Source organism: Falco naumanni, chromosome 6 (assembly GCF_017639655.2).
Source record: "Falco naumanni isolate bFalNau1 chromosome 6, bFalNau1.pat, whole genome shotgun sequence".
NCBI lineage: Eukaryota > Metazoa > Chordata > Aves > Falconiformes > Falconidae > Falco > Falco naumanni.
The window spans coordinates 49,328,986-49,356,812 of record NC_054059.1 but is presented as its reverse complement, the minus strand read 5'-3'; the positions used below and the strand labels follow the sequence as shown (position 1 = coordinate 49,356,812).

The 27,827-nt window shown below is 43.2% G+C and overlaps 1 protein-coding gene across 8 annotated transcripts in view; it reads right to left on the bottom strand.

The window, feature by feature from the left end:
* Positions 1 to 13,161: 13,161 nt before the first annotated feature.
* TULP4 (TUB like protein 4) overlaps positions 13,162 to 27,827 on the bottom strand; it is a 185,263-nt gene continuing 170,597 nt past the window's right edge. For all 8 annotated transcript variants that reach the window (XM_040597229.1, XM_040597234.1, XM_040597233.1 and 5 more), the window contains 2 exons: positions 22,903 to 25,487; positions 13,162 to 21,127 (listed from right to left, as the gene is read on the bottom strand). In XM_040597229.1, coding sequence (XP_040453163.1) covers positions 21,011 to 21,127; positions 22,903 to 25,487 — 2,702 coding nt within the window. In that variant the 3' untranslated portion in view covers positions 13,162 to 21,010. The remainder of the gene's footprint in view (positions 21,128 to 22,902; positions 25,488 to 27,827) is intronic.

Here is a 27,827-nt window from a genome sequence, read left to right as displayed (position 1 = left end):
AGTCCAATAAATCTCAGTTAGAATGTAAGCATCTGGAACTCAGTTGATCCCTTGAGTGCTTCATGAGTGAGACAAAAGCCCCAAGAGTCTAAGAATAAGATGTGATCAAACACAACATCTGTTCAAGGCACTCATTGTATCACCTCACACGGACAGAGTTTATTTTGAAGGTGGAGCTTAACCGAAGTCCTCCACATAATATTTCTTCCTGGCTCTCCCCCTGTGTATAGTTAGCCTTTTGCAGCATCAGCCACATGTATTAAACTGTGATAGTAGCTAAATACAACGTTTGGCAATCCATGTAAAAGCACCAGGATTATTACTCTGGGCTCTCTCAGAAACAATAGCAGCTGGTGCAAAGAAGTTAAGGGAATAACTGCTGCCAGCTGAAGTCCCTCCTTTTCAGCAAAGGAACAAAACCCACAAGCAAGCAGAAGTCCAGCTGCTTAGCAAATACTTTCTCCTTCAAAACTCTTTTGAACCAGAGAAAGACAGTAGGGGCAGCTGCTGGCTGAAAAGAGCAACTGCCTTTTTCCTTCCAAGTGTAGTTAAGGACTGGCACATCAGATAGCACAGAAACAAGCACAGAAACATGACTCTCCCAAGGTAAGAGTGTCTGTGCTGCTGTTACACAGTTGCAAATATGCCCCTGAGTCTCACCACATACAGGACCTGTCACTGATTATCTCCAAATAGCAGTAGTAGAAACTGCGCTGAGCCCCACAGAATACTCAGCACTTTGGTCAACCCTGCCCTCTTCTCCACTGCTGCCTTGATTCTGGGGAAAAGTTACTCCTGCCTTGCCCCAGGCCATCATGGCCTGACTGCCTCCTCCTGTCAGAAAATGACTTTGTCACAGGTAGCCACTTGCAATGACAGCTGTTGCCATACAGCCCTTGCTGCAGGTGGAGAGGATCGCAGCAGGGCACTGGGGACAGAAAGGCTGGAGGAGCTCAGCAGGAGCACGGTGCTCACCGTGAAGCAAGGCTTCTTACTTATTTGAAGAGGTGGTGCAGAGACATCAGCTGGGACAGCCCTGGCAGATCATCCATAACAAATCATCCCTTTGTTGACAGGGGCTTTGGAGCCGCGGCTGCTCTTGCCATCACTGGGAGGAAAAAAGCTCTACACATCTGGCTGGAGCTGTCATTCCTGTCCCTTACAGCAGCAGCAAGAAAGACTCATCACTCTCTCTTTGTATCTTTGGAGATGAATCTTCCCTGAACCTATCCTGCTTTGAAGAGATGTGAGGACAGGAAAATACAACAAGATTTATAATCTCTTTTGATTAAAACTTAAGAAGAATCTCTTGTGAAGTGATTTCAAGGATGACAAAGAAGAAACCCTAATGACACCTGATTAACACTCTTGTGTATGTCTCAGAATGGCTGGGTTGCTCTTCTCCTGACTTTCATGTAAGAGCAGTGAGAAGACTGAAATGGCCTAATTGGGAGCATGACTAAGTTGCCTGTCCTATATATAAATTCACATTTTAATATGGTGTACCAGTGTGATTACTGGCTTTCAAATGTCAACTATACTTGGAATAATAATTACCAGTGGCATATATTAGCTTAAATATCCCACTCATATTAAAAGGAATACTCATAAGGTAAATAAAAACTCAGCAACTTGTGATATCTAGGTAACAACTAGTGAAGACTTAAGAATAACTGCGTATTTTTAATTGCTGCTTACTCTTTGTATTTTGGTTACCGTAAGTCAGTGACGTAGATCACCGTCTTTACTTCTCTGTTCTCATACAGCATATTGCTGCAAGTGTACTTCAGAGAAAATTTTAAACACGATCTTCAAACCGTATAGCTGTATTTTTCTAAAGTTTCATAATGTTTGAGAAAATACATGTAATGTCATATCCTGCCAGTTTTATTGTATCTATTTTAAGCAAAATACCTTTGTTTTGATTTGAAGATGCCCATTACCCTTCCTTTCAAAGTCAACTCTCTTGTGAGATATAGTCTCATCTCTCAAGAGTATTTAGGATTAATTGACTAATAATAATGCAAAATACATCAGACTGAAAATGTGTGATGGGTTGACCCTGGATGGGCAACCAAACTCCCACTCTCCTTGCTCACTCCTCCACCCTGCCCTGCAACCAATTGGACAGGCAACAAAATAAAAAGAACAGGAGCAAAAACCCTCATGGGTAGAGATAAAAACAGGGAAATCACTTACTTGCCAATTACTGTTGGAGGCAAACCACAGTTTACTGGGGGAATTTAATTTATTGAGATGCATATTTGAGTACTGATTTGGACACTAGGAAACAACACCAAAAAAACCCAAACATTTACACACTTAAGGAAACCACCTTTTCTTCATCTTTCCCAGGCTCATCTTCATCCAAGCACCTCTCCTCTGCACTCCCCTTACCCAGTTATCACTGCAAGTTACACCCAGTCCCCTCCCGTGAGGCAATGGGCGGTGGTGGGGGTGCAGTCAGGACACTGAGGTTTCTCTCTGCTGCTCCCTCCTCACTCTTTTCCTGTGCTCTGGTGTGGGTCATCCAGAGGCTGCTGTCTCTTTTGGGGTGTACCTGCTCCAGCATGGCCTTACCCATAGGCTGCAGTCCCTCCAGTGGGGTGTGTATGCTCCAGGGGGTGTGTGTGCGTCCTCTCCATGGGCCACACAGCCCCTTGGCAGTGGTGGGGTGCCTGCCCTACCATGAAGCACCTCCTCGTCCTCTGACCTTGGTGCTCTCCTGCTGTTTCTCACTCTTTTTGTTCCCTCCTCCTGCCTCTGCTCTTTCTTAAATATGTTTCTACGGAGGCACCAGCAGCTTTGCTGATGGGCTTAGCTGTGTCCTGCACTGGGTCTGTTTTGGAGCTGGCTGAAACCATCTGTCCCCGACACAGGGCAGCCCCAGCCTCTTCCCAGAGAGACCACCTTTGCAGCCCTCCCTGCCAGCACCTGGGCACCCACACCCCATACGGTACACCGTTCTTCGGATAGAAGACTTCATAATACTTTTCCATTACTTGTAATACTCCTGTTTCTGAACTGTTTTCTGTAGAGCTCAAGGGAAGCAATTAAAACTAACTTGGAAATAGTGAAAAGTGCCAGGCATTTTGGAAAACTTCTCCTCTCCTTCTAGAAGCAGTTTATTGCCTCCATGCACAGTCACACGTAAATTAATGCTGAGAATCTTTAGATACTGCTAGATGTAACTAGAAACACGCAGTATCACCAGGACCTTATTCTGTGCTTGGGAATCTCCTTTCTGCAGCCAGTTGTTTCTGGTTGGAACCACAAAGTTGAATACCCAGCTATAAATAGCACATAACATTTTTTTTGAAAGTAATAAACCCCCATAGATAATACAGCTTTTGCAGCAGGTGTTTGTAGCCCAGTAGAGCAAACCAAGAGCTCTTGGACAAACCAACAAATGCGTATCCCACTCAGCCGTTTAGGGCTATAGCTAATTTGCAGGGCTCAGGCATATTTCTAAGCTCCTGGGCCTTGTGTGGCTAAATCATGAGCCCGCAAAAGACAGGGATTCCTCATCCTCAGGCCCTCACTTCTCCTCCCCTTGTAGGAAAGAAAGAAACCTGGGTGTGTAGATGGCAAAGGAGTAGACGTGTCCTCCAGCTAGGTCATCATCTGGCTGATGAGGGCACCAAGACCTTGGCAAATACTGACCTATGCCTCTGGAGCCAATTCGCCTTTGGGCATTGTGTGTTTCACACATTTACCTCTACATCTGTCCAAATGCATTTAACTAAAGCGGTCTTGATCAGAACACTTCACAGGATGGAGAACCCACAACTTCTTTGAGCTTGTTCCAGTGTTAATAATTTTTGTTATTAAATGTGTCTTACTTCTTTTTGTACTTGGCTTCAGCCCCCAGTCATTAGTGCTTGTTGTGCCTTTCCCTGCTAAATTAAAGTGCCTTTTGATACCAGTATTTCAGTTCAGTTGTTTTTTAAGATAGTGAGAATTACTTAATTACGCTCTTCTGAAAGAAATAAGCTAAACAGACATATCTCTTGCTGTAAGGAATCTTCTTCAGTTTTTGAACTTAATAGTTTTTCAAGACTTTCCCTTCTTCCAAGACAGTTTAAAAGCCAGGACAGCAGAAGCAGATTCAGTATTTTATCAGGTGAAATAATTTTCCACCTTCCACTGCCCTACTTATGAACCTGAGGATTGTACTAGCTCTTTCTGAAAGAAGGTCTTGGGATTGTGAACATATCCCATTGAGGCGCTTTGCTCTGACCTATGCCTCCAAATCAGACCTGCAGCTTTCAGAGCTAAATTACTGATTTTCAAGATATGCCCACATCCCTTGCTCCTAAATGCATAATTTCACATGCACATATATTAAAAATGCATTTTGTCTATGACGTTTCAAAATGCATTTTGTCTGTGATGTTTCACTGCCTTGTCCTTAGTGCTGTTTGCCTTTCTGGCAGTTTTGTGCCATGTCCAGACCTGATCAACCACAGTCCTGTAGTTCCTTTTGAGTCCTGTTCACGGTCAGATCTAGTACCTGTCTCTGCAACATTCTATCAGAAACACTCCACTCAGTGACGATTCCAGGTTGCAGGCTACTTTGTGAGATCACTTGGTCCATTCATAATCCATTTAAAGCACACCTCGTTCACACTAGTTATTGCTAATCTCTTTATTGGGACTCTAGGCATTATTTCATCAAATGCCCTGTGAATGAAATTTTATCTACAAATTGAGGTAATAAGCTCAAATAATGGTGTCAAAGGACACAGTGGGATAAGATCTCTTTTTTTCTCCATAATAACATATCACCTAAAATTACTTTCTCATGGTTTACATCCTTATATTCCAGTTTTTGACTGACTCCTCTATCATCTTTTTTATTATATTGCCTGCTGCTGGGGCCAGCATGGCTGGCCTGCTACCTACTTCCTTTTTTTCAAATATTGTGAGCTCAGCATTTTCTCAGGCTCCTGAAATTTCTCAGACTATATAAAATTCATTAAAAATGCACAGCAGTTGGCTGGAACTCCCTTTCGCCCGCTCTGTGCCATTCTTGATAAACTAGCCAAGTCTCAACCTTTTGAAAAAAAGAATGAAACAGGGTGAACTGATACAGGTCAATTCTGGTTATTACTGCAAGTCATTAACTATATTGTCTGAAGAACGCATTTGGCAGGACATGTAATTTTGTACTTTAACTTGCACTAAATTTACCCATCTATTTTAGCAAAGAAGGAAGGAAGGTGTTGAGTGTGCTCAAGTCTAGCAATATGTTCTCCAACAGTAAGCAGTATGTGATACCATCTTGCATCGTTCAGGGTGACAAATTATAGCTCCCACATTTTTTCTTAAAGTTAGCTCATGTACTTTGTAGCTCATGTACTTTGTAGCAAGATATTTTTTTTTAGAGCTAAAATTGCAGAACTGGCTCTGGAGCTTGGAATCTCTTGACATGCTGCCTAATGCCTCCGTGTATCTTTTGCCTCCTTGTATCTTTTGCCTCTTTGTGTGAGAAAGGAATTTCTTTAGAAGCATTTTATTTTGGGGCTGTACAGCAAGTTTCAAGCTATAGTAGGATTCAATCCAGTTATTGCTGTCCACAAGAGAGCTGAGAATTATTGAAATTACATCTCTTCGGATCAGTCACAGTTTAAATCCACCTCCTGGGTAACGCTCAGCACATCTGTACTGTGGGCAATTGGACACAACACAGTTTGCTTTTTCACATCTCTGCAGTGCTCTCAAGACCCAAATTCTTTGATGATTCAAGCTGTCTTTCCCAACTGCCTGTGGGTGTACTGTCTGGTCCCTCAGGGAATTACCTTGAATATTTCTCCTGCTAGTTTGCTCAAATTCACTGCTTTGCAGTCCCAGGTGATTTCTGTTGCGGCAGGGATCCGTGTTTCACATTTATTTTTGTGACATACCGTAAGACTCTTATTGCAGTCTGCAGCTCCCTGATCACCTCTGGCTCTCCAAGACTGTATTTGGTCCCTACAGCCGGTCTGTATGTTCATTCATCATCTGCTCCATCGGAAAATCTCCCTCTCAGTGAACTCATGCAGGCATGATGAAGTAGGGTGAGCTGACCCACTTCCCTACTCCTACCACAGGTGCACCCCAGGAACTGGTGTTTGCCTTGGGGATGCTCCCTCTTCATTCTTGATGCGCTGTTATGAAAAGACCCTGCCTCCCCACCACACTGTGACCATCACTGATAGATCAGGTTCCTTTAAGGCTCACTGGTATGCTGCATGTATCAAGTGCTAGAAAGCCAGTGTTGCATTGAAGTTGGCTTTAATTTTTTTTCCTTTTTAATTGGCTTGATGAATATATCAAAGCAGATAAAGAACAGGACAATAAAAAGGGAAGCTATTAGACTGCAACACTGAGGAGCTGAAATGGTGCCTTATTCAATCACTCTGAGCCAGGCAGAGACAACCGTTATAGGGCTTCTCCGTGTCACTGCGTCAGGGAAGTCATTATCAGGAACCATCTGGGAGGAAAATCCAGTTAACTGGGTGAGCTTGCTGTGTGTAAAGCTCCTGGGAGTTGCACTCAGCTCACAGAGTTAATGAACCAAGGTCAGAAAATTCAGCTGCTGGTGCCATTTGAAGAAGCAAAATTTAACAATGTTCTTTGAAGACGTCAGTGTTGCTGGACTTTGTTCAGATCCTACAGCCTTTGGTAGCTTCAAAGTGATGATTAAGCTTTTCAATATGGTGCCCTGACTGTTGTTGATGTAGTTTTGTGCTGTAACATTTAAGCTTTACATATTTACCAGTCAAAATTTGACTATTAATAAGAATGATATATACATTCATTGTTTAAAAGCACCATAAACAGACAACATAGTATTTTCCCTTAACACGTCCACATACTATAAACCACTTGAAAGATTCTATTTCAAACAAAATAATTTACCTCCATGTCTTACAAATCTTCAGTGAAATTATTTTATCCGTTTTATCTCGTCATCTTTAATCTTCTGGTGGGCAGAGAGTTGCAGTTTGCACCTCTTTGTTCAAGCGAAGGCATTACTGATTTGGACATGTGCATCGACCATGAAGGACACACCTGATAATAAATGTGAAAAGCAGCCATGGTGGTGATGATCCAAACATCCACTCCCTGTTCAGATTCTTCTGGGTGCCAGCTGTTTAGCCACAACTTGCAGGACTGAGCAAAAGAGGTTTGCGCTGCAGCAACTGCCTCCACATTCCAGTGTAAACATACACAGTGCAAACTGACATGTGCATGCCCAAAGACAGCTGGGACCTACTTCACTCATTTTGGAAGAAAGGATAATAAAAGAAACTTGTCTACACCAAGTATTGCCCATCACAGGATTTCACAACACCTATGTTTCGATGACATCTGATGAAATTACTAGTGCCTGGAGCTACACCTGCATGCGTTTTCTGTCTCCCAACTTTCCCTCACTTAGCAGTCTGAACATCCCAAACAAGACACATAGGCTTGTTTCAGCTCCACAGACATCAGCCTCAGAGGAGCATTCGACTCCATGGATGCCTGTGAATCTTGTCCAGGCTTGTGTTCCAATCATCTGATATTCTGGCCAAGATGTAAAATTGCTGCATTCAAGGCTCAGCTCAAGGACAATTACATCTTCAGGGGTAAGTGTGGCTGATTTGTACCCGTCCCTTGAGGCACTGACGGCATGCAAAAAGGTCCATCAGCTTTTCAATAAGACAATTTAGGAACTCTGATTTTTTTTCATGTCACTGATTAGCTCAGGGACTCATTTATGACATGGAGAATTCAGCACATAAATGTACTCTCTTTTGCCACAAATTGGATGAGTGCTGAGTTGCTGATGGGTTCAAAACCCTTTCTCTATTGCTACAGAGTTCTGTTCTTGAAATGAACGCATGCTTTGTATTCTGTTGCACATCTCTGCACCTTTTATTTGGCCATCTTTTTGGAAATACCAAACATGACATAAATTTTGCAGCTTCTGTATCAGCTGGGTAGTGCTAACGACCTGGTGATATCAACACTTAGTTAACATTGTTCATTCTTTGGACTAAATGCATTCTGTAGTAACAGAGGCGATGATCTCAGTAGGAGTCACACTTGTAGCCCATTCATTGTCACCAGTCCCAGGGAACACACAGGAACTCCTTTAGCTCTCTGTGTTGCACAATTAATATTTTTCTCAAGAAATGCTTCCAGCATTCTTTTCTGAGCACTTTCCAACTCCATTCTTTCTGTTGGTACTTGAAAACATCTTATATTTCTACTTGGACACCAAGTTGTAATGCTTCTATGAAGGTGAATCATGCCTGAAACAATTCCTCCTGGTACCATTATGTGCTGCTTCCCTAACTCTACATACTTTAATAGGGTACCAACACCACCAGAGAGGAAACTGGCCAAGCAGTTAACAGACTGACAGCATCTGCCTCATTAGCACTGACTACATTTATCTCATGCCCTCAAACTTTGCAAACAAAGCTTCAACACCCATCTAGTAGTTTAAAGCCACATGTACTTACAGGTCTTCATGAATTACCTTGAAATTAATCAGTTAAATCATGGCTGTCAGTTGTTTTGCATGATTACTAACTCATTCATATAATTACTGCCTAACAACTACTCTGAGAGCAAATTTCATTGTACATCCTATTCTTTGAATCTCTTCAGCTGATTACTTCGTAATTGCCTGCTACAGTAAGATTCTTCCAGAAGAATGCGGAGATCCAATTTAAAGACACTTGACATCATCAGTTGTCTGTAAAACTCTACTCAAAACCATTTTAAATGTGTTTTTTTGATTAAATTGTTCTCAACTTTGTCTGTCTCTTGCACTCAGTAATCTACACATAGTAGATTAATGCAACAACTTTGGGAGTGATAAACACTGCTTTATCCTCGTGAATTCCATGGTTTGGTCTTTCAGACCTGGCCTCCAGCTTAGGACAGCTGCAGGTTTTGGATCTGTTCTTCATTGGCTTGCTAATAACTTCACAGATGCAAGCAATCTTGCTATGAGGCTGCTCATTGTTACCATCTTTGGATAACGATATTTTCCTAATGGATGTGAATTGCTCTTAGTATGCAACATCTTCTATTTCAGAATATTTGAATTTTAGATCATCATTCTCACCATATAGCATTTTATTTTGATTCTCTTCACATTCAATATTCACACAGTAAAAATTTCCACAAAAAAACCTGTGGCCACTACCTTTCTAGCGATGATGGCAGGCTGACCACCACTGTAGATTTTGCATTGATGTACCTGAATACAAGTTATTTACACTTATGCATCAGCATAAGTTTTGTTCTTAGTTCTTCTGAAGTAAGGTACATTCTGTCTCACATGCTGCTGATCCCTCTGCCCCTCAACAGCTTCATTGACTTCCAGAAGCCTCTCTTTTCTCAGTTGCTACTGCCATACTCTTTGGAGAGCTCTTTCATCACGCATATACCGCAGTACTTCTGATGATACTCAGTCTGTGGCATTTTACTCTCACTCGAGTTTTCCACAATGTCTAGAAGTGGAATTTAATTGGGGATTCTGGCAGCTCTCCAAATGATGCTGCTCTCTCAATTTATGACCTGTGGGCACACTTCATCAGCATCTGGAACTTCTGAAATTCATAGCACAACTTCCAGTATGAATTATACATATGCCACAGTTTTTTGAAAATGTCCACTCTTCCTGCACACTCACTGATATGTTCTGTTGGTCAGACACTATTCAAATTGCTAAAATCTGTACATTCTTTTAAATGGCATATAAAATTATTAGTTTCACATAAACATGAATACTAGCATTGGATTTATGAACGAAACTGGAATCTTGGCTTTAGTGACTCTCTTAAGCCACACAAATAAAGCCTGTCAAAATGAATGTTTGCCACCTCATATTATACTAGCTACCACATCAGCTCAAGGAGAAAAATCTTCAGGTATGTTCATAGATCTGATGAAAACAAGGATGCTTCTCTCATTAGAAAGCATCATAAAATGAGATAGAGAAATCACTTAAAAGTCAAAGCAGTTACGTGACTTCTGAAGATGAGATTCTGCATTTGGCTGCCTCTGCGTAAGGCAATTAGAAGCCTCCATGATGTTTAAATCACCTTTAGTATCTTCCCTTGGCTATAACTGCCTCATATAGACTATTCTCCAAAATAAACATCCTTTCTGATTACAAAAAAGTAAAAAAGTTCTAAGTGGCTTTGAAAGGAAAAGGAGGAAATTAATCTCACCAAAACTGTGCAACAAAGGGAAAAAAAAATACTCTTTGTTTTAAGTGAGAGGACTATCACCACAGAGTGCAATGAGAAAGGAGAAGAACAAAGAAATGCTACTCAGTGCAGTTCAAATTCAACCTTCCTCCTTATCCATGGGGAAGTCAGAAACAGAAGGAAATGTGGAACAGCTGGGAAGGATAAAAATATCAGGAGATGCAACAAAACAAAGCATTCTCCCATATCAATAGGTTTCCCTTTGATGAAACAAAAAAAGATTTTAAATGTGTATGTTTTAAACAGAACAAAAAATTAGAATATGCCACAGACAGGTATAATGGAGGAGGAGCAAGATGAAAGCTCTTGAGATGAATCTCCATTGTTATGAAGTGCTGCTTTTTTTTTTTCCTGGTCCTGTACAGCTCCCTTACAACTAGGTAATTACTTAGCTCCTGACTCTACACCATTAAGATTACAAAATGAAAGCTGGGCTGCTGTTGAAAAACTTAGCAGTACAGAGATTGCTATTTTATTATGGACAGTTATTTTGGTGGTAATGCCAATAAAAAATAGAACATGCCATTGACCAGAGAACATCAACAAAAAGCTCATGATCTAGTCAGCAGTTCATACATACAAGCTTATCTGTATGTATAGCTGCTGCATTCCCAGCTTCTTTTCAAAAAGCCCCTGCTTAAATATTGTTCCCTCATGTCTGCACACATCCTGACCTCTAAACCAGGCAGCACTGGGCACAAACAGCCCTTGTGCTCACCTAAATCTTAAAAATAAGATAGCACTATTATCAACAACCACCACAATCGTATATTAAAAAAAACAAATAAATGCTGTTAATCCCTCTAGGGAGGCAGGAAAATGATCACAGGAATCTTTCTAGGATATTTCCTTAAAGGCTCAAAAAATTTTGTTTACTGCACCCCCTGTTAATTGATAACTTTTGCATTTGCATCACTAGTTAGTTACAGCTCCAGTGTTCTCATCTAGTCACACTTCTGTACTGATGCAGAGAAGGTGATGCAGCAAACTATAATTTATTTACAAACTACAAGTAACTCCATGTGTTAAATTTAGCTGGCTGCACCCAGCAGTGAGGGGCTTTCCAAAAACCATCTTCCAGAAAAACAAGCCAAACTGCATTAGCTCAGTTCCTGAGCAAAGGAGACAGAGATTGTTACCCTGATTGCATCAATTACCAGTGCTGTAGTTGGCAGAACCCCCCAAATTACCATGAAAAAAGGGCAGGGAAGCAGAAGATTACTATATTTATAAGTCAATAGCCGACACAAAGAAGGAAAAACCTGAAAACTGCTTGAACCTCAATCTAAAACTGCATGAATCAGCTTAGTTCAGCCAGCCAGTTACTAGCTCAGGGAAACACCAAAACTAGCCAAAGCACAAAAAGCACAAGGCCAAAGCAGAGTGCCATCACCAGAAGCTATAGTGCCGTTCCATTTCTCTGTCTCCAAATGTAACAAGTAACTTCATCATTTCTGCATTTCAGTAGAAGTTTAATTTTACCCAAAACCTCATCTAGAGCTCCAGGAGTTTTCATCAGTGTTGGCAGATCCCCAGCACTCATTCCCTGGCTAGAAGAGGACTTTCCACAGTTGCAGTGCAAAGCATTCAGACACAACGCTGGGAATCCTCCCCCTTCTCCTCGTTCCCAGAGACTGACACTCCAGGTTTAAGAAGCTTGTTTTAGAAACACTGGTGTACAAACGGTGACACTGGTTCACAGTGAGAATCCATTTAATCCCAGTGTTTTGTCTCCTACAACAGTCATTTGCAGATTTCTTGGGAAGAGTGAGAACAGAGCAAATTCATATGGTATTTCCCCCAGTACTCTTCTAGTCTCTGACTATTTTCAGCTCAGGGACCTTTCTGCTCCTGTTGTAGTTTGTTCAGTGTCCCAGTGGAGCTCTCTTTCACTCATGTTTCCAGTCTCGCCTGATTCCTTGTAAACTTCTTGTACCACAGCATCCTTTAGCAAAGTGGCTTTGGCTACTCACCTCCCCTTGAAGAACCACCTCCTTTTATTTGATTTCCTGTCCGACTATTATTTCACTTTATTTTAGTTTTGTAGTTCCTAGTTTTTCTGCAGGAAGACACAACCAACAGACAGTCCCTCCCCACCTTTCCACACTACACCTGTTCTGGTGGCTCTCTAGTAACCCCTTTACGCTATCTTTTCCAGGGTGAAGAGTCCTAGCTTTTGCAGTCATGCCTCATGTAGAAGTTGATTTGTGTCTTCCATTGCCCTTCTGTGAATCCTCTAAATCCCTACCTTTTTTGAGACAACGGGACCAGTACGGCATTGTATGTGAAGTGTGGTGAACTGCAATTTTATACAGTGATACCGTATTTTCTCCTTCGCCATCAGTTCTTTTCCTAATCAATACCAATATTTTATTTTCTTCTTTTGACTGTTGCTGAGCACCAGCTTCATGTATTCAGGGAGCTATCTATCAAACTCTCAGGTCTCTCCTGAGTAGCAGGGATCACTACAGAGATCTACTGCAGAAGTGAAGGTAGGACTGTTTTGTTTTCTGCACGTGTATCACTCTACATTTTCCTACACCAAGTTTCACCTACCATTTTATTGCCAAGCTTCACAAAGACTTTTCTAAGATTCTTGACAACTGGCCCTTGCCTTTACTATTTCGAATAACTTCACATCCTTACTAAACTTTGCAGCTCAACGTTCAAACTCATTTCAAGGCCACCCATGAATATGGTGAACAGGTGAGGATCCAACACAGACCCCTGCAAAACTCCACCGGTAACCTGCATCCATTATGAGGATCCATACCAGGATTCTCTCATTTGTGCCACAGCTGGGATGTTTATCATGCAAGGTAAGCTACTTTGCTACCTTTTTTTTTTTTCCCCCCTCAGCGCCCAGAATGCTTGTTTTAGTTAAAAACCAGAGAATGAACACTGGCCATCACAGCATTTTATTCTGTTGTTAAAGATGACAGGACAGAGGAATCCCTCGTGGTAATGTTAAAGTTTCCAGTATATCAATGACAAAATGAGAAGTACTACAAACCCCAAAGGAAAGCAAGCAGAAGAGAAATAGCATAAGAATCAGCTGATATCCAGGCAGACAGGAACATTATTACCACGAAATCTTTGCCACCCATCCTCCCATACGAATGACACAAAGTATGATGAGCTGGTAAACACCTCAGGTTCAGTGGAACTTGTGGATACAGTTATTGAAAAGAGAAAGCATAACGGCATCTGGCTATTTATTACTCAGGTCATTCCAGTGCAGATTTGTCATCTGCTTTAAAATTATTGAAGGTGCTCGATGAGATGCAGAATGCAACGAAAACAAGTCAGGAATGTTCTAGTCTGCAAAATTTTATTAAGCAACAGCTGGACAACTCTTACAACTCCAAATCATCAAGGAAAAATAGGGCAATCAGTCTATCTCTCAGTTATGTAGACAGTAAAGAATCTGGACAAACCACATTTTTATAGGGAAACCAACAACGCTTTCTAGGCACCTCCTGCAAAATCTATTACACAAGATACATAGAAGGAGAGGCAGATCAGGGTAGTTTTTAAGTCCAATGGAAAGCAGGTATACCACGGTATACTGAGGAAAAAAAAAAAAAAAAAAAGAAAACTTGAGATTCCAAAAAATGTATTTAAAAAATAGCATAGGTATGTAAAAGTACACCAACTGTGTACCAAATTTTTAAAAGCCTTAAGAAAAACATGCTGGGCTTCCTAGCTTAAGAATGCATGCACCTGCATGGGTATATGCTCATTAAATAATAATAATAATAAAAAAATTTTCTAAAATCACGTTCAAAGTTATAGTACCAAAATAATGCATTTATAAACAAATGCAACTCCCCTTCTTTTTCAGGAAACACTACAGTGCCTTTTCAATCAAATGCATCCCCATGCTATTCCACAACACCATATATTGTATCTACAATAAACAACGAGATCTTGAACAGACATACCCTTCCCCAAACGCACAACACACAAAAAGAAGCAGTGAATGCAGAAATAGTGAAACGAAAGGCAACCAAAGGCAAAACATGTATCAAGCAAACAAAGGAAACAAAGGGAAAATTAGGAAAGTTCTGAACAAATATCTTGAGACAACATAGGTAGGAATTACAAGCTGAGCACTGTTCCAATGAAATACTTGAAACTCAGGTGTCTGCACACTGGTAAAAAATGTTTCTTCTTTATTATTACTTTAATCTCAATCTGTATCTTAAACCATCTACTTGGCCAGTAAGATAAATATTCCACAAATAGACAACATTTGTCAGGATTCAGAATTGCTGAATCAGATCATATTTTTGTATTTGTAATAATGTAAACTGGAGGGCAAGGATTAAGAATAAACTGGCAGGCTTTAACATCATACTACCTGATTTTTTTGTTTAACAATCTGGATAGGCGTTTGGTGTTTTCATTTATTTAATTTTAAGTCTCACAAAATCATGTTGTTCTGATCCTGCAGTCAGGTCTGGGTCAGCAAACCTGTGTGCTTGCATACTGCTGCACAACAATCAACTTGCCTTGAAGCACAAATTTCTCATTATAGAACCATTCGCAAAATCAGAAGTTGAAGGGTGAAGTTTTTAATTTTCTTAGCAAGAATTGCTTCACTGAATCCGATTTCATTCTTTTATTTGGTTAATTGTCTTAAAAATCTAATTTTCTAGATGCAGCAACAATCAAACTGCCTAAAGAAATTACCTCCTGATCCTTCTTCAGAGATATCAGGCAACACACAAAGCTAAGTCTTTTAATCTTAAAACATCTCCGTAGGATGTTTTTAGAAGAAAATTAACTAAGTACAAAGATACAAAATAATTCACATAGCCCATTGTTCACAAGTAGTAACTAATCTTATTCTGTTGAGAATGGTGCATGTAAATTCTTGCAAAGAGGACCTGTGGTGCCTACCTGCAGACTACTCCTGAGGACAGGAGGACTCCAAATTGGTATTTGCTGATGGAGGATTGTGCTTGCCTTAAGATGAAAGGACTTGAAAATGAAAAAATTCATCTACCAGAATTTTTTCATTTTTGTCAGCAGCACGGTAACACTTGCACTCTTATACTGGGAAAAACATGCCAATCCCTAAATAACAAACAGCTTGCTCTCCTGTGATGGAATCCTAGAAATGGGAATAAAAGACAAAAATCTGAATGACTACTCTGTGGCCAGGTTTCTACATCTAGCATTCAAGAGAGGGTTATACGGAACTACCAATATAGTTGTTGGCTAATGCTTTATAATTTTCTTAAGTGGACATATTGGTGATGTAAGTCATTCTTACTTTATAACCACACAGAAATGGGAAAGTCCATTTTGGGTTGGATTCTACTCTCCTATATATCTTGGTGTAACCATGTAGTGAGGCTAGCAGTCAGCGGTCTGTCAGTGTGCCACGCAAGTGACTCGCATTACTAATCTCCAAGTCAGATCTACCAGTCTGGAGTGGTTTGGGCAGTGCAGAAATTTGCAGTTTCTAAACTGTTGGCTCTGGGAAACACATTCTTAACAGCTAGTGAAAACTTACTGTCTCCTCTCTGCTTTCTCTCTATCAAATCAATTTTTGTACTTGCTGCCTTCTTCATGTGAGGATTTAAACTGTTTCTGACAGGTAACAGGGCACCAAGATTACATAGGATCACACACATCAGGCTGTAAAAAACAAATGCACAGAAATTGTCTGAGGCAATGACCAGGCAAGCTTTGAAATCTGTTTGGAATTTCTGAGAGGACACTAAAAAGACACACCAAGGAAAGTCTGGACCCACAGAAGGTCTAGGCTCAAGGCTTCAGCCAAGCCAGATATCTTTTCTGACATCTGTAGACCTTCAAGTGTCTTCATAAAAACAATGCAACAAAACTGGAGAAAGAAACGTGGAACTGTTTTACTCGTGGCTGCATCACAGGAAGTTTATCTGCGATGAACCTGTGTGCAGATTTACAATATTCAGGCAGCCCATGGCACATGTTACTGCTGCGTCTGGAACTGAGGGCAAAATTGTTAACATGTTAATTCCCTTTTTTCCTCTTTCACCCTCCTCTTTCTTGTATTTTCTTAGGGTGTTGCAGAAACAGGATATCCTCGCTGTTTCAAGCTAAAATTCGCCACTCCACGCACGGTGCACTTCCTACCAGACTTCAAGTATCAATTTTTAGACTCTCTTAGGAGCTATATTTCAAGGACATCAGCCATATTTTTTCAAAAGGCAACTCCAGTGGGGCAGATTCTGACTTCAAATGGCCACCACGGCCACTGGCTGGCATTGGGGCTTTCTCTGCCCAAAGCTGCTGCAGCCAAACCCCATGGCAGCTTCACGCTGCTCTTGGCACAGACCTAGAAGGACGAGTGGAGGAATGACTGCTCCACCAGGTCTGTGATGGAGCACGCTGAAGATGCAAAGCTGCTGCAGGCAGCATCAGGGCTCAGCTCCACCAGCCCTGCACAGCGCTAGCTCAGCTATCAGAAGCATTACAGCTGTGTTGGAATCAGCAGAGCCCAGCTGAAGAAGGAGTGTTATTAGTCTGAGCAGAGGAAAATGCATCTACTGCTACACTATTTCTTGTGCCTCAAGTAGCTTATTCCAAGCGAACTTGCTTGTATCTCCGCATAGCGCTGAATTACACCATTGCCAAACCCTACTAAACTGCAATGAACTTCTTACAAACTGACCATATATCGCTATACCCTCTTTTTATCGTGTAACCCACCTTATTTTATTTCTCAAGAAAAAGCACTGTACTAAGAGGGAAAGCAAATCAAGTCTGGTATTTCAAAAACCACCCCCAACTGAAATATATAGTTAGAAGAAAAGGAGGAAAGCAGTGAAGAAGGACAGATTTCTGCAGGTCTCAAAGAAAACATCTACACTCTTCGTCGTCTACACAGTCCTCCACAGCAAACTCACTGCTTTCAGCTGCCAAAAAAAAAATTTGCCTGCCTGCATTACGAAATTTTGTATATCTAGCAAATACAGGTCTTCCTATACGCATTTTTAACTTCTTGCACCAAAACATACTGCTAACAATTACTTACAAAGATGCTCTTTAAATATAAATAAGAAAGTGTATATAACTCACTGATACATAGTAATAAAATAATCCCTAAATCACTTATTACATTATGCAAGATAAATAATTTGGGTTTTGGACATGAACCAGAAATCTGCATTAAATTACCTTAAAAAAAACCCCAACACTCAAAACTCCCTAAAAACCCCACAACCAAACCCCCCAAAACCCAAACCAACTAAAACCTCATGATTTTACTGTTACAATTATTGCACAACTAAAAAAAAAAAAAGCTTTGGAAAAAACATACTTAACTAATGGAAATTACTGTATGTATAAAAGAACTAGGTATTTCTGAACACTTTGCTACATTCTTCCTAGAAGAACTTAGTTATCTACATAAAACCTGTGTTTTATTAATGAAATATAAAAAGTAACTTATTTTGGTTGAATGCAATAGTGATTATTTGGGGGGCTTTTAAATTTGTTTCCTATATTGTATCTCAATGACAAAGAAAACAACTGTCACATTCACTTGTTCTCTGTATAATTTAGGACCCAGTTGCATCAGACATTTACATAATTTCCATTCCTTTTATTAAAATTCTAATATATTTGAGAGTACTTTCTCTCTCTAATACTGGCTATTCTCTACACAATTAAGATCCTCAATTAAAGGGACTCTCTTGAATTATTTTCAAAAAGATAAAAGATTATGTTATCCTATAGCATTTTCTGACAAGTAAATGGGAAGGATGTGGGAAATCTCATTTATTTTCCTAATCTTTGATAATTATTCCTTGTGCTTTGCTGGGGCAAAACCTGGGTATCTTTCTATGCCAAGGTTCTTTGTTAAGTGCCGTCAGAAGGGTGCAGTCATGACCTGGGCCAATGAAACCAAATCGCTCCGTGTTGTACTGGGTTTAATTTCTTGGTTCTCTGTTAACATAAAACTGCTGGTAACTGGAAAAAATTGGCAATGAACCAAGTGAAGAGGAATACTGTTCCCTGGAAGGTTAAAGAAACTGCATGCAGAAGTCCTTCTATATAGATTAGATTTTGTTCAGAAAAAAAGACATTCATGTTGTTTCCATGTACTGACAATTTTGGCTTAAAAATACAGGTGATGTTCCAGCTGAAGGTTTCTGATGTGGCTGAGTGGCCTCAGCAAGCAAGCAAGCAAGCCATGGTATGTTTCTTCCCTTACAGTGTTCAGTGTGTGCCTATAATACTCTAATTAGGGTACGACTGGTTAGCACAGACCTTGGAGCAGGTGAGGACTCTCATCAGCCAACTTTCCTCTTTGTGTACTGGAATCAGTGGACCGAGAATTCAACCTGCTGTTTGTACAGCATACAACTCAATATAGACAAAGGGCTTATAGTGTTTCCTCCACACAAAACCCAAGGGAAACATTTTAATTGATTTTAAAGGGACCAGAACCAAATCCATCTTAGTTCCTCTGTTCCACACACATTATACGTACAGGCACACAAACTGCTGAATAAATCAGGCATGTGAGAAAGAATACAAATGGGCCCAGACAACTGATGGAAACAAACTTCATTAATTAAAGCAAACAACAATCTGCTAGATGTCAAGAGGAATGATGTGCCTGACCACTCCCACACTCAAACAGAAGTTGCTGAGCTTTGGGATAACAGAGTCATGGTACCATCTACCTCCCTCCTTCCTTCCTTCCTACCTCTCTCCAAGGAAACCATCTTTCAGGTGTTTTTTACTGGACTTACCCTGTGGAACATGACCTGTGGATGATCTGCCCCGTCATCTCCCTTGGCAACTCTCTGAAACTCCCCTCTGCGACTGGCATTACTCCTTCCGTGCTGTACACCTCTAGAAGCCTCAGCACAGCAGAAGTTAAAAGCATTTTGGTAACTTCTACTACAGCAGGATCTTATCTTAAGCAGTATGTTCTTCTAGAACAAATAAAATGCAACACACATCTGCCCTACCATTAGGATTTAAGAAAAGCAAAGAGAAAATCACGCCTATTCATCTTAAGTTATATAGAATTTTTCAAGTAAAAAGCTGAAATTGTGGATGAAAGACAAAGACAAAGCAGCCATCGACACCTCAACCAGCATACCTTTCTCAGTGTGCCTTTCACTTCAAACAGTAATTTCTGCAGGAAATCTGCAGTTACATTTTGTAATCTGATGTCCAAATAATTACATGAATAGTTTTGGGCTTTCTGTATTACTGGGGAAACTACTTCCATATCAAAACATATTCTGTAGCAAAATGCAGGCAAGGAGGAAAGAGAGAAAGCAAATAAATATGTGCACAACATGTGGACAACACAGAAACTCTTCTGTCCAAGCAACCCTTTTGAAATGCTCAACAGGTCTGCATGTCCAACAGAAAGAACTGCAGAGTCATCCTACAGTTATTAAGCTTTCCTCTGTAACACTCCATGCAAACTTTGGCTTCCTGCTTTTAGCTGGAGTGTTATAATCTCAAACCACAGTCACAAAGCCTACTCAAGTAACAAGGTGATAAAAGGGATGATTCTGTCCAATTTTTCCTTCCTCTTTCAACTCATTCATTCTCCAGCCAGCCATGATGTTTTCCCTGTAATGAAATTGCTTTCCTGATGAAAATGCTTCTTGTAATCACTTGCTACACTTCTGTCTCCTTCCTAATTCAAGTGCTCATCACTGTTGTAGAACTTGATTCACACTGATTGCTAAGAAGACTGAATACACTGGGCCTTCTTACTCACTCGAAATACTTTGTTTATAAAGTGGTAAACACATTTAAATAAGGAGCATGTACAGGCATGGCCTCAGAAGTACATCTGGTCACACCGTACCCCTCCCAGCTACAGGCCAAATCAGAGAACACTGTTGATCAATACGAGCAAAGAAGCAATGCTCACGATTATTTCCTCCCCTGTTTTCTGTCACCTACTGGAAGATGTTTATACCCAACAACAGAAGAAGCAACGCTCATAATGGTTTTCTCCTCTGTCTTCTGTCACCTACTGAAAGATGTTTATCCCCAAAAACAGCACACAAAACAAGCAGACATCAACTTCTTTGATGCTGTGGGTTTTTAAAACTACCCACTGGTAACAACTTTTCTCTTCTGAATAACACATCATTATTTAGAAATTATACATTGACCTACATAAGCCTCCTTGGAACTTGTGGTGCTCAGTTATTATCAGATATCAGAGAAGAAATACATGTCTTCAAGTATTACAGATTCTTTTTTTTTGCTGCTATTACTGATGTTGTAGTAGTAGTAGTAGTAATACAAACTGGACCAGAAAAAAAGTTACGTTCCCTGTTTTAAAAAGAACAGCATGATATAAGGCAGTCTATCAAAAAGAGCAGTCTTTTTTAATCCCCCTATGAGCTTACATCAGCTACTGTAGCAAACACGGCAGAACCACAACAAGCCAAAAGCCACACTTCTCCACGTAACACTGAATGGCTCCCAACCCTTCGCTCTTTCTGAGACCCAGCACAACGCTTAAAAAGAAAAGAAAACACCTGAAAACAAACAAACGAACAAACAAACAAAACAGGAAACAGCCCCCCACCCTCCTCCCCATGACTGATTAGAGTTAATGCCCTGCTGCTGGGCACCAAGAGACTTCCAGTTTTACTGCCGCCTTCTCTCCCAGGCACCTCTGCACACCTAAAGCAGGCTGCCCTGACATTTTCCGGTTTGGACTTTATGAGAAGGTTAACATTTTCCTCTCTCCAGTCTCTGCTTGTTCATTTGAGGCGTTGAGTCACATTAGCCAGAGCAACAGCAAAGGCTTGCACTGCAGAAAATGGATACTGAAAGTCCAAAATGTAAGCATTGCCATCAATCCTTCCAAACTGCATCACCTGGGAAGCAGGGGAAGAGGAAAAGGGAAGGAAAAAGAGAACAAAGTCAAAAGAAGTGATCCATAGAAGAGGAACCAGAGACGAAAAGTGCAACCATTTTGCTCCTTTGTACAAATGCCTCACCTCCTGAGCTAGTATGAATGAGGCTGCTCAGAATGGGGTGTGCTGCCAAGGAAGAGCAAGAGCACTGTCCTAGTGGTCTCTATAGAGTAGCTGACTGCAGTGTTTGATTCTATAGAGTAAATTGAACTTTAAAACACGCTAGACTGTATACAGCACTGGTGTAAGTAGGTTGTCACCAATTCTTCAGCAGTGGGTTAGACCAGCACCATGCTTTCTGCAGGAAAATACCATTCTCTCCCTCGCAGAGATCCTATCATCAGCCCATCAGGAAAACAGATTTTGTTTTCAAAGAAAGAAGCTTTCAGGGAAGGGGAATAACCAGTCTCCTGACTCTAGCACTTCATAGCTGGTAAGCTTATGTTCTTGGCAGTTCTATTTTCCTTTGCATAAACTTCACTAGCACATAAATTACACTGAGAATGAATTAGCAAAGGGGCAGTGGGAGCTGTCTGAAATGTAAAGCGAGGATAGTCAGGCTATTCATTGTTTTTCCACAGGGAATATCTGACATTTGGCCTGTTATTACTGCTTTTGCTTTTTCATTCACTTCATCAGAAGCCCAGATCGTATTTGCTCTACAGTGAAGATTCCTTAGCTAGAATGGAGGCTGTCTGTGCAAGCTGAGTCAGGCTTTGTTCCTCCACCAACAAAACCTGAAGCCAGGTGACTTTGCACAGCTGCCCATGGGCATGTATCCACAGTTATTTAACTGTAGAAGACAGGCATATAAATGGTTCTGATCACTGCCTTTTTAATGAGCTGTTGTTACAGACAAACAAAACCAAGAGACCACCACTGGTCATGCATGTTGGATACTTAAGGCATCTAACTCCCAAGTTAAACCAGAGGGAGTTGAGAGCCTTTATGTCTTTAATAAATCAAAAGTGACTTACAGAGATGGGACAGCTGGACAAGGAAATAAATATGTCTCCTGAGTCTCAGTCCAGTGTTCTGCTGATTGATACCACTTAATAGCCTGGGTTTGGTGTAGTAACATCCCACTCAGGCCAAGGTGAGAGAGCCTACAATTAAAAGTTTTTCGAGTTTTTGACCTATCCACAGACCACTCTAGCCACAGGCTAGAAGCAGTTCAGAAGCAGCCCAGGAGCACTTTGTTCCAGGGAGGGTCAGTGCCTCACTAGCATTAAGAACAAGCCCCAGAGACCTGGTAACCCACAAAGGGAAAATCTGGCATGGAGGGAAGCTAACTACCTGTCCATCACCTCTGCCTTATCTGCTGACTGGCTACCCTTTGTGAGCATTGCAGGAAGGGAGCAGTGCTCACTCAGCTAGCTGCCATCCACAGCCACTGTCACCAAATGCAGTTATGCTGGGGAGATCTGCTACATTTATCACAAAACCTACCTACCTTCAGCTGTGAGAGCCAGTGAGCCTAAAGGAGGCCTTTGTTCCCATGTCTGACTGCAGTAAGACCAAACACATTTTGTACAGTTACTTTACAACTAAACTTCACCCTCCATTCTAGACCTTTGCTGGCTGGTTTTTATCAACTACGTGGCAAAGCTTTTTTTCACAGAGCAGCTAACATGAGCAGGAGGCATATGGCTGCATGAGAGGCAGAATTTATGTCTGGCACAGCTCTCCCCCAGCCCCTGCCCCTGCCACAGCCTGCGTATGCCACTCCCTCCTACCTGTCGTCCTTCCAGCTCAATCTGGAAGTTTTTTGCCGACTCCTGGGTCACCCGCCCTCCGAAGTCCAGCTGGTAGACTTGTGTTGCCTCATTCCACAGCGGCTGCTTGTTGGCCATCACATACACAAAGCCCTGGCTCCCCAGCCTCCCATCCTCCTTCTCGCTGGCCTTCCGGCACTTGAATTCATCCAGCTCACTGGCTGTCCTCAAACTCCTTTTGGTTTTCCAACCCTTTTTGCTGCCCTGGCTCTGGTTCATCAGTTCATCCCCGCTGATAAAAAGCTCCGGCTCGCTCTCTGAACTGTCCTGAAACTCGTTTGTCTTGTTTAGCTTCTTGGACTTCAGCTGGTCTTTCTGGCTCTTGACCTTCTTCTTCTCCCTCCCCAGCCGAGGGCTGGATATTAGTGAATTGAAGTCAGTCAGCGTCCTTGCCTCTTTTTTGACCTTGCCCTCGGTGATAGCCTGCACGTTTCCTTCCTCGGCTCGACTGTCCAGGCGCTTCCGGCTCTTCTTGCCGAATTTGTCTGTCCTTTGAGGAACAGGGCTTTCCGTCAAGGAAAGCACCTCCTGGAAGGTGTCTGCTGTCTCCACCATTACCTCTGTGCCCACGTGGCTCTGCAGCTCTGCTGGCGGGGGAGACATCACTGGCTTCTCCACCACGAGGAGCGGCTTGGGGGGCAAGGTGCCCTGGGGGTTCTGTACGGGTGGGCAGGCGCTGTAGGAGCTCCACGGGTGCAAGGCGATCGGTGGCAGCTGTAAACTAGAGCAGGCGCTACTTCCTGGGTACATGGGTGGTAAAGGGCAATAGGAGAGGTTGGGTGGATAACCTGGCTGAAGCACAACTGTGGGCTCCTGCTGTGCAAACTGCGTTGGGGCCAGAGTTTCTTTGGGGGAGCAGGGGGGCTGCATTCCCTGAAGGGGAGGGGCACTGTAGCTTGCTGGGTAAGGTACTCCAACCCCGTAACTTGTCTGGAAAGTGGCAGTGGGACTGGTTGGAGACTTTGGGGAAACAAATGGCACTCGAGACATATCCAGATGTTGAGCTTGACCGATGATGAGAGGAGTAGGTTTTAGGGGGTTGGGCACTGCGCTCTGAGATGTCCTTTCCTGAGGAACCCATATCTCTTCACTCACCATAGGGTCCCACTGGTACGGCGGAGGCCGTTTTACACCGAGGGCAGCCTCCGTCAAGGACACAGGTACGTGTCGTATTGATTTCTCCACTGGGCAGTGCTGAGAAAGGGCCTCATCCTCTGTGAAGGCGGAGTTGATATAATCCGCTCGGTCACGGGAATTGTCAGGCGGGCTCAGCAAGCTGTAGGAGGACTGGGAGGCCAGAGGCGAAGTACTGACGGAGTGAGCAATGACAGAGCTGTGCTGGGAGCCACTCCCCGTGCTCAGATCAGGTCTCATGCCACCAATACTGGAAGTGCTGTTACTAGCGTTGGCGCTAGGGATGTTTCCCGCACCACCAGTGCTTGTGTTGCTGCTGCTGGCACCACTGCTGCATTGGCTGCAGGTGTACAAGGCGGTGGGTACTCTCTGCTGGTACTGTGCCGTCACCACGCTGCTCTTGGCTTTTGGGGGAAGTTGCAAGGTGGCTCTCTGACCATCCACCAGCTGAGCCATTTTCAGGGCTGCCTCCCTGCTGTTCCTCCGCAGAGTTGCATGAATGATACTGCTGTCCAGCCTCTGCGCGATGTTTCTGCCCTGGGACAGCTGGCTGGCGATGTCAGGGTAGGGCGGCGGGTCCCCGGTTGGGATGGAGTAGCGGGGCACCGTGAGCCGGTTCAGGGTGGCGCTGGCACAGGGCTGCTGCATCTTCTTCTCAGCAGCTGTGATGCGCAGGGTGGCGGAGCTGCCGGGCCCTGGCAGGGTGTAGGTGCTCTGGGCACAAAGCATCCTGGTGCGAGGCCGGCACACCTCCTCCACGTTCCCACTGCTGTCAAATGTCGTTATCCGCTCATACCCCAGGGGCGTCTGGTAGTGCCCCGCTGGGTAGAGGGAGAACTCCCCCTTTTTCAGGCAGAGGTCGAGGGGCGGCTGCGGGGGGCCGGGTGGGGGTGGTAGGGTGCTGGTGGGCACGGCGGGGATGGTGCCGGGGTAGGGCGGTGGGGGGTTCATTTTGTTCAGCTGCAGCTCCGGAGCGGCCCCGAAGACGACGGCATCCCCTTCCACTAGCTGCGGCCCTGGCCGCGGGGCCTTGGCCTTGGGTGGCGGCTCGTGCTCGCGGTCGCCGTGGTCCCGCAGGTCAGCCAGGGCGATGATGGGGGCGGCGGGGGGCAGCGGGGCGAGGGCGGGGGGCGGGGGAGCGGTGCGGCCCAGCTCCCCCCCGGCCAGCGCCCCCGCCCCAGGGCCTGGGAAGCGGCTCGGCGCCCCCGGGAAGGGCCCTGCCCCCTCGCCCCCCACCTCGGCCGGCGGGTTGCCCAGCACATCCAGCTGCACGTTCTGGTTGGCCAGCAGCGACTGGACCAGGCCGATGCTCTGTGTGGGCGACATGGCCTGCGCCGAGCTGTGGATGGGGGCGATGGGGATGTTGACGGTGCACGGCGGGCTGCTGGCGGGGGCGCCGGGGGCGCCGGGCACTGCAACAAACAAGACAGCGTGTCACCTGCCGCCCCGGCCTTCCCCCCCCAGGGGCCCCCTGCAAGTGGTGGCAGTGGCGAGGCCTGCGCTGTGGGGCTGGCCCAGCCCCGCGCTGAGGGGCCACCAGCCACGGCGGGCTGTGGCAGCTAGGCGAGTGGTTGGGTAACAGGCACTAAAACAGGGCATTTTCCTGAAGTGGGGTTTCACATAGTTTTGGGTTTTCTTCAGCACTTGTAGAAGACATGCAGGCCGCTAAAAAATGCTTCATGGGAAAATTTCAGAGCAGCATTGACATAAAATTCAGGAACTGGCGGGAATATGTTTTTTAAAGCTAGTTAGAAGAAAAAAACACTGCCCATCTTTTGTACTTTGTCATTCACTTTACCTTTGACTTTCTGAACTATCTGCTACCTTTAAATACTTGCTGAAGCACCCTGCTGTATTTGCATGGACTGCTATCAGATCCCAAAATCAATGGATCAGACCTTAGTCTGGACAAGTAAGCCAGCCGGTACCCACTGATTCCCACTGCACAATTTCTATTTGTTAACAGCTGGTGACCAACTTTAAAGTAATGTCTCGGGAGTGATGCTTCAGAGGTAAAGTTCAGAGCTCACTTTCGGTCTACACTACGATTCCCATGGACTTTCACAGTCTGAATTGCCACTCACGCATCATCCAATTTTAACTACTTTACTCAAAAGTTTTGCTGAGTCAGGACTCACTAGTTTTCAGGGAGCATTTTTTGATAGTAAATACATCAACAACAGAAAGGATAATCCACCCAGAAACCCACAGCTGTCCCTAGTCCTAGCCCCCTCTTCTCTGCCCCTAGTCCTAGGACCACTAACGTGGCTTCCTGACTTCCTCCAGGGCTGCTGCTGCCTGATGGTGAGGCACAAAAGTGTCCACTCTGGCCCAGGATGACTCCCCTCTAGAGCCAGTCAGGTGTCACTGTGCCATGCAGAAACAAGCTTCAGAAGGAAGATGAAATGATGCACCTCAAGCCTGCCCTGATCTGACGGCAGTTATGAGTTTTGGCTTAAAAGTCTGTGTCATTAAAAAAAAACAAAACAAATAAAAGCCAAAGAAGTGGAGTTAAAAAAAAAGAAAGTCAAAGACCTGCACTGAAATCACTGCATAATATCTTAAGTATAATGGTCTCCAGACTCCATGAGCTCAGGAAAACCGGAGAATACAGATCACAGCTGGGAAAAGGAAGTATTATTATCTCTTGAGTATAGTGGGTGGCAAAGCAACCAGTAATGCAAAATGAAAGAAGATGAAACAGAGAGAGGAATATGATGGAATGAAATACAGACAAAACTTATAAAAGTTCTTGAAAGAAGATCTGTAAGGAAAAGATGTGAGGAAATAGATGGGAAGTCAGACGGGAAATGTAAGGGGAAGATTTAAGGAAACAGATAGGAAGCCAAAAAGATTCAAGAAGTGGCTACTGTAGTCTGGGCAACTTCAGCATCAATGCTTTGACAGGCTGCGACCAGAAATTTGAAAAGAAGCAAAAGAATGTAAGAAAAGCTTCCCACACATGGTGGTGGTGGTGAACAAGGGACAGTGAGGCAAGAAACTATTCTGATGACTTCAAGCAGAAGCATGAAACTTGTTCAATTGCTTGCAATTCCTTGATTCCAACAGGAACTAGCACTGAGAAGCTGGAGCATGGCAGGGAAATGAGAACACTGGAACCAAATACAGGTGCAGAAGTCAAGAAGAAATAAAATACAATAATGAAGGGAAACAGTAAATACTGTATTCCCCATGCCCACCCCCCACCCCAAGATTCTTGGAGATTCTTTAATAGGTTTTCTGTATAAAACCCACAGAAAATTACAAGCAAGTTCCATCAGCAGGTTTATGGGAGGAAAAGAGACTGGAGTAATATCCAGTATCCTAAAGTCACATCCAGGATCATCTAACTGTGCCAAATTCTGTGGAGACCTCTGATTTGCAAGACCAGATTAGGCAAAAGATCCATTAGTCAGGATTCCTCCAGCTGCTGCCCAGTTCCTAACTAATCTCCAATTATCATCCACCTATACCCTATAATTACATTTTCAATAGCATTAGGCTTTTAACAGCATCAGTCATGAATGTTGTGGTGCAGACAGGTCTGTGGCTATGCTGGTAAATTTTTATGGTAGTCCTGTTTGTCCATTTAGAAGACGAATGACAGCTAAACTCAACTAACCCTAAGGCAGCATGGTTCTGTGCTTGGCTGGCAGGCCATGCTTTCATCCTGATGTCTGCAGGTTAGCAATTTATCCACCAGAGCTTGAGGGTGAATTGTTAGCTTGGCTTGATTGACCCAAATATTGCTG